At 40.8% G+C, this 9,308-nt stretch overlaps 1 protein-coding gene across 4 annotated transcripts in view; it reads right to left on the reverse strand.

Annotated features, from left to right (window-relative positions):
- Positions 1 to 129: 129 nt before the first annotated feature.
- Positions 130 to 9,308, reverse strand: part of azin1 (antizyme inhibitor 1) — a 13,477-nt gene continuing 4,298 nt past the window's right edge. For 2 of the 4 annotated variants that reach the window (XM_015383360.1, XM_015383361.1), the window contains exons 3-12: positions 8,953 to 9,146; positions 8,607 to 8,780; positions 8,306 to 8,478; positions 5,898 to 6,032; positions 5,680 to 5,758; positions 5,488 to 5,562; positions 5,240 to 5,405; positions 4,458 to 4,573; positions 1,231 to 1,448; positions 130 to 1,024 (exon numbers count right to left, since the gene is read on the reverse strand). In XM_015383360.1, the coding sequence (XP_015238846.1) occupies positions 910 to 1,024; positions 1,231 to 1,448; positions 4,458 to 4,573; positions 5,240 to 5,405; positions 5,488 to 5,562; positions 5,680 to 5,758; positions 5,898 to 6,032; positions 8,306 to 8,478; positions 8,607 to 8,780; positions 8,953 to 9,054 (1,353 nt within the window). In that variant the 5' untranslated portion in view covers positions 9,055 to 9,146 and the 3' untranslated portion in view covers positions 130 to 909. Of the gene's footprint in view, positions 1,025 to 1,230; positions 1,449 to 4,457; positions 4,574 to 5,239; positions 5,406 to 5,487; positions 5,563 to 5,679; positions 5,759 to 5,897; positions 6,033 to 8,305; positions 8,479 to 8,606; positions 8,781 to 8,952; positions 9,165 to 9,308 lie in introns of all 4 variants that reach the window. The other 2 variants (XM_015383359.1, XM_015383362.1) reach the window with 1 other exon arrangement.

The raw sequence follows: 9,308 nt of genomic DNA on the forward strand, positions 1-9,308 counted from the left end.
CTTTCAGACTGGTTTAAAAATATTCAAATCAAATCCCCATTAATCTGTAATATTAACATTCCTATCATAAATATGAAATGTTTTTAAGCTCATTACGCCAACATCAGATCTTTAAAAATAAAAGCTACACACGTTGAATTCAATGAGGTGTTTATTACAGTTCCTTTGGACACAGCAACAAGAAACCTTTAAAATCTGAACGGGAGAGGACTTCAGACGTAATACATGCAACTAAAGCACGCCTTCATGTTACAATACGATGGCCACATTCCTTCATTTTGAAGAGCCTGTGAGTTTTACACATCCGGTATACACTTTAAGCATCAGCAACGTACTGATTCCCTCAAGAAATATAATCCCGATTCCTCATCCATCAACACTTTCCTGTTCCATCTGCAGCACATGCTGTTTAATGTTCTGGCTCTGTGGTGGTGCAGGCAGGAAGACGTTCAGGTCTTTAGGTAACCAGCTGACTGATGATGCTTTTAAACCACACCACACTTGTTGTCTGACAGATAAAAGATGAGCTACTTTACCACCTGAACACTGAGAGCAGCAGATATGTGAATGAACTGATGGGACTTAAGCTCAACATATATAATAATTTATGCAACACAATATTATTATAAATACACAAAGCTCTTTCCAGTAAAATGTATCAATAAAAAACCTTCTAAAATTGAGCAACACTGCTGAAGACCTTGTTACAAATCTATACCTCAGTAAACCGTAGATGCATGAAGCGTAAAACACTATTTTTTTTGCTGCAGACCAATTTAGTTATAAGGTTAGGTCAGTCCTGTCCCGGTACTTTTAGACCAATCTTATAACTTAAAAACATTAAACCAACAATAAAAAAGCAGCATAAACCAGAGGGACAAAGGAAAAGCCTTCATGGCCAGGAGGCTGCTAAGCTGGAACAGACAGCGCAGCTTCAGTTTGGGAGGAACTGATGAAATATGGGATCCATGAGAAGTTCTTCAGCATGGTCTCCACGGTAACACCAGTGTCCTGCATTTCTATCCTGTAGAAGGACACAACAAACATGATAAGAAAAGGAAATATCAGATTTCTTCTAAATATGCCCCCCCTCACTGTTATGTTACTCTTTACATTTGTGTGAACATTTTTTCTATAATATTTTTGCTGCTGTAAACACCAGGATTTTCCCATTGTGGGACAATAAAGGGATCTTCTATTCTATTCTAAAAACATCACAGAGCTGCTCACCAGTCTCTAGAAGATATCACATAGTAGACAGGGGGCGCCGTGGAGTCACTGGAAGGGAACAGTGGCTGACCCAGGGTGTAAGCTCCAGCGTGGGCAAAGAGAAGCCAGTCGCCTACGTTGAGCTCAGGTAGCAGGCAGTGGTCCACCACCTGGTCCAGATCGTCGCCAGAGGGGCCCCACAAGCTGCTGCTGAACAATGGACAGTCCACAGAGGGATTCTGTGGAAAACAAAGTGACATTATCATCAGCAACTGTCCCTGTAGTAAAGATTTAATCTTTGTCTCTAAAGCCGGGCTTACACCACGCAATTTTTTGCCATTTTTCAGGGGCGACTTTCCAGTCGTGCGAGACTTTTTCGATCGGGCCGACTTTCAGCCTGGTCCTGCGTGGTGTACAGTGTACACATCGCCTCTCATTACTCCCTGTACACTGTAAAGGGAGTAATGAGGGGCGATCAGCCTCTCACGACCACCTCACAATCAGAAATAGTGAGGTAGGGAGAAAATCAAACATGTTTGATTTACAGTCGACCGTTGTGGGCAAATCGCTCAGTGCGCAAACAAGGATTAATATTTTTCTTCTTCCTCTCAGATGTAAACACAGAAGCATGGTGGGGGTGCAATGAGTGAAATGTGGTTCTTTCTGTAAAATTGACAGACCGTAGTAGCCATGTTTGCTCATGTCTTTTTTCCAAATACGTCGTCGCCTTTTCTTCTTAGGGCTTTCAGAGACGAACAGCTCAAAGTGTTTGTCAGCTGGTCACCCAAACCTGGTTATATTAAAAGTTAGAAACATGTGAAAACTTATCTCTGGCATATAGAAAGAGTAAAGGTCCATGACCCGAGGCTGCATCAGTCTGCTTGATCAGCTGATTATGAGGATCATTACCAGACAACCGACAGAGCTGGAAAATCACAGGAATGTGCATTAAAGATTTTAAACCACTTCTTAAAATTCATCTATGCGTCAACGTTTGACATTATAAGAGACTCTTATTTTAGTCTGAGATTATTAAAGTTATAACTTATTATTACAGACTTGGACTTCATGTATTTTTTTTTTTATTTTATTTAATTGTTTGTCTTTTTTCTTTCTAAAATCCTTTTTATTGTTGTTCTCTCTCTAATGTTAAAATCAAGCAGGATTGGAAGCTGATGTTGGTGTTAGAAATGGGGCAGTGCGGTCAGACAGGACTAGTCTGGTTGCTAGTGAGGCACACAGGCTATGTCTATATTAGGTAAATGGATCTCATTTTGGGATTTTCCGTGTTGTTCAATGCTGTTATGTCTCCATTGGAGCATAAGGTTTGTTTCTTCTGTTTTGTTTTGTTTTCTTAGTATTTCTGTAATTTGCCAGTAGCGGTCCAGAGAACATGGGGTCTTAAGAGAATATCGCCTTTCCTGGGTAATAATGGAGATTCCTGTGTGTTAAGATGATAGTATGAGACACTGTGAAATGACTGGACAAAAACTGAATCATGTTAGGTATACTTTGGGTGTATTTGATTTCAGAGGCTGCATCCTAAAAGGACTCGGTCTGCCTGGGCAGTTTGTCAATTTACTNAGGACTCGGTCTGCCTGGGCAGTTTGTCAATTTACTAGAACGCGAGTACGGACTCGTGTTCTCGCCAAGTATGTTCATGAGAAGAACGCAGTAAAGTCTGGACTCTGGGAGAACGGGAGCACGCAGCATAAATATGGGTGAATTGGAAGAGAAGCGTAATGATGACATCACCACATGCTCAGCTCATCTTGAGCTGCATTTCACCTTCTGTTATCAATAGTCTCTAGATAATAATAAATTATAACTTTTTTCATTTATTGGGGGAATAATAATTAACAGAGTCAGATAAACACAAATCTAATTAACATTTTGGGAAATATAAAAAGAAATATAGCCATCATAACCAGCTGTTCTTCACACATGGCTATGCAGAGAGAGGGCTGCTGCAGACGGCTAGTCCTGGCTGCTGTTAGCCTCGGAGCTCCGCTGGCTGCCGCGGTCCTCTCAACTTCGGAAATCTTTTAAAATTACGCATTAAATCAGTAAATAGACCATATAGTGACGCTTAAAAGTATATTATTCTCTCATCAAATGATCTTGAAACGTACTTTTATTGAACAACAGCAACAGAAAAGAGAACTTTTAACTTCATACTCTGAGCTCTGTGAGCGCTCCATTGAAAGCTGCTGCTGCCGCAGTGCATGCTGGGACAGCTGTCAATCTCAAGAACGGACAAGTTTGCTCTGATGCATGCTGGGTAAAGAGGGAGGGGCGAGAACAACATCTGGGGACTTTGTCGGTTCTCGGTCTGCTGTTCTTGTGAATTAGATGAGTACTAGTGCTGAGGCTGATGACGTTTCACGAGGACATTAGAACGCACAGGTACATGTATTGAGAAACGGGCCTGGACTGGGTTCTCTGAGCTCCGTGAAAATAAGGAGGCCGGAAGAGTTTGGATCTGGATTCAAACAGTAGTAATGTCATAACATCATATTTATAGTCCCGACACTGCAGAGATATTGGAATCTGTGCTAATATATATCAGCCAAACCCATTTACAGATGGACAGATAAAACCCTTCAATAAACCAAAAATTACCCGCCACATATCTGACTCAGTAACATTTAAAACAACTTTTTCCATTAATTTTAGATTTAGAACTATTCACATACTTGTATTATAATAAACTACATTTACAATATCCACCACTGTTCGGCGCCATTTAACTTTTTCCTCTGAGCACCGAGCAGCCGGCTTGCTTGGACTCGCAATGAATCATGGGATACCCAAGGATACATAGGAAGCACAGGACCCGTCCTTCAAAATGGGCAAAAAGAAGGCTGCATATGTCATGATGAGGAGTCCTCCAATCAGAACAGGCCCCGGTGCCTCGCTATGACGTAACGAATCTAACGCACCACTAGATGGCAGTACATCTCACTATACAGATCACACTACTAGAGCAGTGTTTTTCAACCCTGGTCCTCAAGGCACACTGCCCTGCATGTTTTAGAGGTTTCCCAGCTTTCACACACCTGTTATCAATTGATAGCAGATTAACAGGCTTTGCTGAACTGCAATCATCTAAATCAGGAGTGCTGAAGCTCAGAAACATCCAAAACATGCAGAGCAGGGTGCCTTGAGGACCAGCAGTGTGTTAGGAGGAATCACATCTAGTGCTGCTGTGTTTGCATCTTATTGTAGAGAATGTTTTTGAGACTCACCTTATGAACAGATGGAGCAGCAATCCCTGCTTCTGAGAGTTTGCTTGAAAACGATCCGTACACCCCCTCGCACATGTAATACTGGAACTCTGGCTCTTCGTTGGGAGACGGCTCATCTGTTAAAAGATTCAACGGAGCCATATTTATCTTATTTACTTCATTCATCATAGGACTGCTGCAAAAAGCTGACTGGAAGCTTATTATTTCATTTAAAATCATAATTAATGAATCTTTCATCTTCGTCTTAACCTCTTAACATCTACCTCATTTTGGGTAATCCTTGCCTATTTTGCATACCCAAATGGAAAAGCAAATAACTTAGGAACTGTAAACCCAAATTACATGTGAAATACATTATTTGAAAGCTAACACCCTCTAGTTTTCCAATATATAAATTAAAATTGGGTGACTAGAACACAGACCAACCTGCATCAGTTCAAACATGACTCAAAGTTGTTGTTTTTTTTATTCTCAGAAATGATAGGTCTTTTTTGAACAGCGGCAATAAAGAAATTCTTAAGAAAAAGCAGATTTTATTGTATTATATGTGTTCTACATCATGTCATCCACAAATGCAGAAAATTTCAGACCTCTATAGCAATAACAGTTCCAGAGCTGTGGGCTTTGAACTTTTGGTGTAAGCTTGGAGCTGCACGCAATGGCGCCACCTGCTAGTACAAATTTTACCGGTGGAATTTTATGCATTCTGAGTTATTACCCCCACTTAAGGTCTTAAAACCCACTGGGTCGGTTTTAAGAGGTTAAAGCATCATTCAACATACTTTGTTTCTGGTCCTGGCAATCACGGGCGACCACCGCTTTGGAAATGATGCTCACAGCCAGGGTGAATGCAGTAGAAACAAAGAAGCTCCCAGGTTCTGCAATAATGGAAACTCCAGAGGAAGAAGGGAAGTATAGGTCCACCATAGACATGACGGCACAGTTGATCTAAAGGCAAGAATTAGAAACATGAATCAGGGCCGAACAATGTCCTAAAACAGCACCACAGAACAGCTGGATTGATACTGACCATTTCCAGCTGGGTCTCAGAGCCACTGAATCCACCTCCGATGTCCAAGAGGTTCATTCTGAATCCCATTTCCTCCTGCAACAGAAAAAGAAACAAAAAAAACATAAACTTATGTTCCACTTGTTTTAGGAGCCAAAGTAAAATCAAATCAGTTTTTTGAGGGTTGAATTTTGTATTGACTTCATCACTTACTCCCATGTCAAAGATGCAGCGGGCATCAGAGATTGCGTGAACATAAACCTGGTCGTCACACGCGCTGGAAATGTGACACCTAATAAGAGAAACAGGTCACTCAGTTTAACTGACAAATTATTATTATTTTTTTAATAACTGAAGAATTCCTCAGATTTGAACTGCTACCATTGAATGACTCCAGAGATGCTCTCGAACCTTGGCTTTTCAGGACTCACCTGACTCCCACAACTTGCACCCCCAGCTCCTTGGCACTCTCCAGGAGATGTCTGCAGTCTTTGAGGGAGCATCCAAATGTCATGCCTAGCTCATCATCTGGGTTCCAGGCCTCGGAAGAAACCTGGAGCAAAAGCCTGGATTAGACACAAGGGAAGGGGGAGTGACAGTGTATTAGATAACAAAAAAAATGAAATCCAGCCTCGTTAACCACAGATAAAACCAGCTAAATTATGTTTTCAAAAGAGACAAATATTTTGATGGTTTACATCGAGAAGCCCTGGGTTTTACTCCCGGTTCCTCTTTCTGTGTATTTATATTTTAAGCTGTGTTTCCATGTAAATGTTTTGTGTATTTCAAGCAAACTGTTGAAATGTGAGAAGAAAAAGACATCCATCCATTGGAACGACTTACCGAGGCAATGCAAAGGTTAATGCGGCTGTATGATGACATTAAACTTGCCTGTAATAAACAAGCAGGCTGGAGCCCAGTACTGGCTTCAAGTTATACGCCCGTCAATACTGTTTTTTTTTTAAAATCTAATCAGAAAATGATTCCCAGCTGTGAGTGGCTGAAGCTGCTGCATCACGACCCCTCCCCTCTGGTCACAACTACTCCTCTGCGATTGAGTATTTGATCAGCTTTAAGTCAAAGGTGAAAGGACACTTACTTTGAACACTACTTCCTGTTGCTTCTTTGTGCAAAATCTAATTTACATGTGCCAAAAATCCTAAATATCAATGCACACTTCAAGGGGATTGAGATCCTGAAGGGAGAGAAATTGTGGCATCTGTGCTTCCACCAACAATTAGGATTACCTATGATTAACCTCCAGCAGAACACTGAGCCTGGTTCTGCTGGAGGTTTCTTCCTGTTAAAAGGGAGTTTTTTCCTCTCCACTGTCGCTACAAGCATGCTTAGTGTGAGGGATAGCATTTGAGTCAATGAGTTGATGCTATCAACTGGTTTTCTTTAGATAGAAAACTTTGAATCAATTTGACTTTATGATCTGGTGAACTGTGAAATGCCTTGAGATGACATGTGTTGTAAACTAGCGCTATAGAAATAAACTGAATTGAAATATATATACAGGGATTACAGCAAAAACAAATCCTGAGCCTGAACTTTTTCGACACAGGTAAGAAACTCCAGAGATTGCATGAATAATTGAAGACTAAAATTGACTTTTGAAAGTCCAATACCAAAAACGGCCAGAAGATGGCAAAAGTGCATCTATATTTACCAGTTGCATGTATCACATTTCTTTTGATATCCAGTTTTGCTGCTAAGCGTTCCTGGAGCAAAGCTTGCAGAAGCAAGCGCCTGGTTCACCTAACTTCCATCTCGCCCTGTCTCCTCCAGCCATGCCCAGCACCATTTATTTTTGAGACTTTATCTATGGTCATGTCATCTTCCCAGTTCATGAACTGCATTGTGCTCACTCCATGCAATTCCATTCTTTCTATCGTCCTTCTCTCCAAACACAAATTTATTTTTTTACTTTTTACATGTTGAATAGAGCTGTAAGCGGCTTAAGGTGACTTTCCGTGCAGAACTTCAGCACTGAACCAAAATCTATCTGGCGACTTGATCAATAAACGAGAGGAGGAGGTAGACGCTTTCCTAAGACCCGCCCCCTTCTTCTTCTGATTGGCTAATACTGTTAGTTTCAGAGCGCTCCTTTGCTACCATTGGCTGACAAACGCAAGAGGGATTTCGATTCTCTTTTTTTAAATATATTTACCGTCAATTTAGTTTCCAGTGATTTTTTTTTTTTTACCCACAGGCAAGGCCCAGGGCCGGAATAACTTAATCCTTGTATATATAAATAAGATAAATAAGGGGATTAAGTGTTTTTTAACAAGACAAAAATGATCTCAAGCAAGCGCTAAAAGATTTACTCTAAAATTTAGTCAGTTTGGAATGAATCTGACCTGGATGACTGAGAATCTTCACCAGCAAAAAAAAGAAAAACAAAAACCTGATGGAAACACATCTCCAGTCAGTCCAGACTGGTAACCAGATAGTCACACCTAAAAAATATAAACCTTTTGCCGTCACACTTTAGCACTGACTGACAGTGCTGGCAAAAAACGTTGGTTGTTGATGCTGAGAGAAAAGGAACAACCGTAGCTGCCTGCAATGCCCAGAAGCACTGAGGGGTTTTAAAGGTTTGAACCTGTGACTGGTGTGGGACATGCTGAGCTGAGGAAATATTGGTATTTTGGAAATTTTGCACAAATGATACTGAAGAAAAAACATCATTAGGATTTACAAAAAAAAAAAAAAAAGTTTGGAAATCAGCCATAAATGGAAAACGGAGCACCACTGGTTCCTACAAATGCATAAAGTGTATCAGTGAGAAAAAAAAAAACCTACACCCACTTGCAGACATACTGTACTGACTTACTTGGCGTTAGGGTGGCAGCGGGAGATCTTCCATAGCTCTGCTTCATTATCACAGACGAGAAGATCAATGCCATTCTTAGCCGTGTATTTTAAATGGGAGACTTGTTTGCAAACGCCGCTGTAGATGATGTCTTCTGAGGGAATACCGTGGCTCTGCACAAGCTCAAGTTCAGACTAAAATAAAAATAAGAAAGAGCTGTATCCCATAAAGTATCACACACTAACAAGCAAGCTGATTTTTATGAACCATTCTGTGTTAAATTTAAGTAGCAGCACAATAACCCAGATGTTGTGAGATATACCTTATTGGAGCAGGTGAAGCCAGAGCCAAGGGCAGCGAGAACCTCAATCACAGCTGGACTGCTGTTGCATCTCACCGCATAGTACGGCCGGATCTGGGGCATGTGAGTTCGCCAGCGACGATGCTGCCTGAGAATCACTCCCAGATCAGCTACAAAGAAAGCGTTCTTCTCAGACTGGAAAAATTAAAAACAGAAACAAGAATGAAACTAAAACAACTCCAGCGCGTCATGATTTACTTTAAGCTCTAAAAAGATGCTCCTTCATGATGGAAAATGATCTAAGCTACATGAAAATAAACAGTGACAAAGTAAGAAAGCATTATCTGGTGAAGTGGAAAAGCCTTACCTGTGTTTGCTGTTCAATGTGATTATTAATGACATCGCAAAGGGCGGTGCCTCCATCCAGTAAGCTGACAGAATACTGCGGTTCATCTGTGATCCCTTTCATCCTCTTGATCGTGGTCTTCTAATCCGACAGGCATAAAGAATGTGGCTGCTCCAAAATGGTTCTCGCGGCTTCCCCGTCGAGCCCCTGGGGTCCTAGATTAATACAACAAACTATGCAGTAAAGAAAAAGACATAATCTACCATAAACACAAAGTTTTAAAACTGTTTCATTATTTTAAGATACAGCTCTGTTGGTTATTTAACTGAACAGCTTATGATGCTTAATGAATCTAAATTAATTAAGCATCATAAGCT

This window comes from Cyprinodon variegatus, unplaced genomic scaffold, assembly GCF_000732505.1.
Source record: "Cyprinodon variegatus isolate N-32 unplaced genomic scaffold, C_variegatus-1.0 Scaffold282, whole genome shotgun sequence".
Classification (NCBI taxonomy): Eukaryota; Metazoa; Chordata; class Actinopteri; order Cyprinodontiformes; family Cyprinodontidae; genus Cyprinodon; species Cyprinodon variegatus.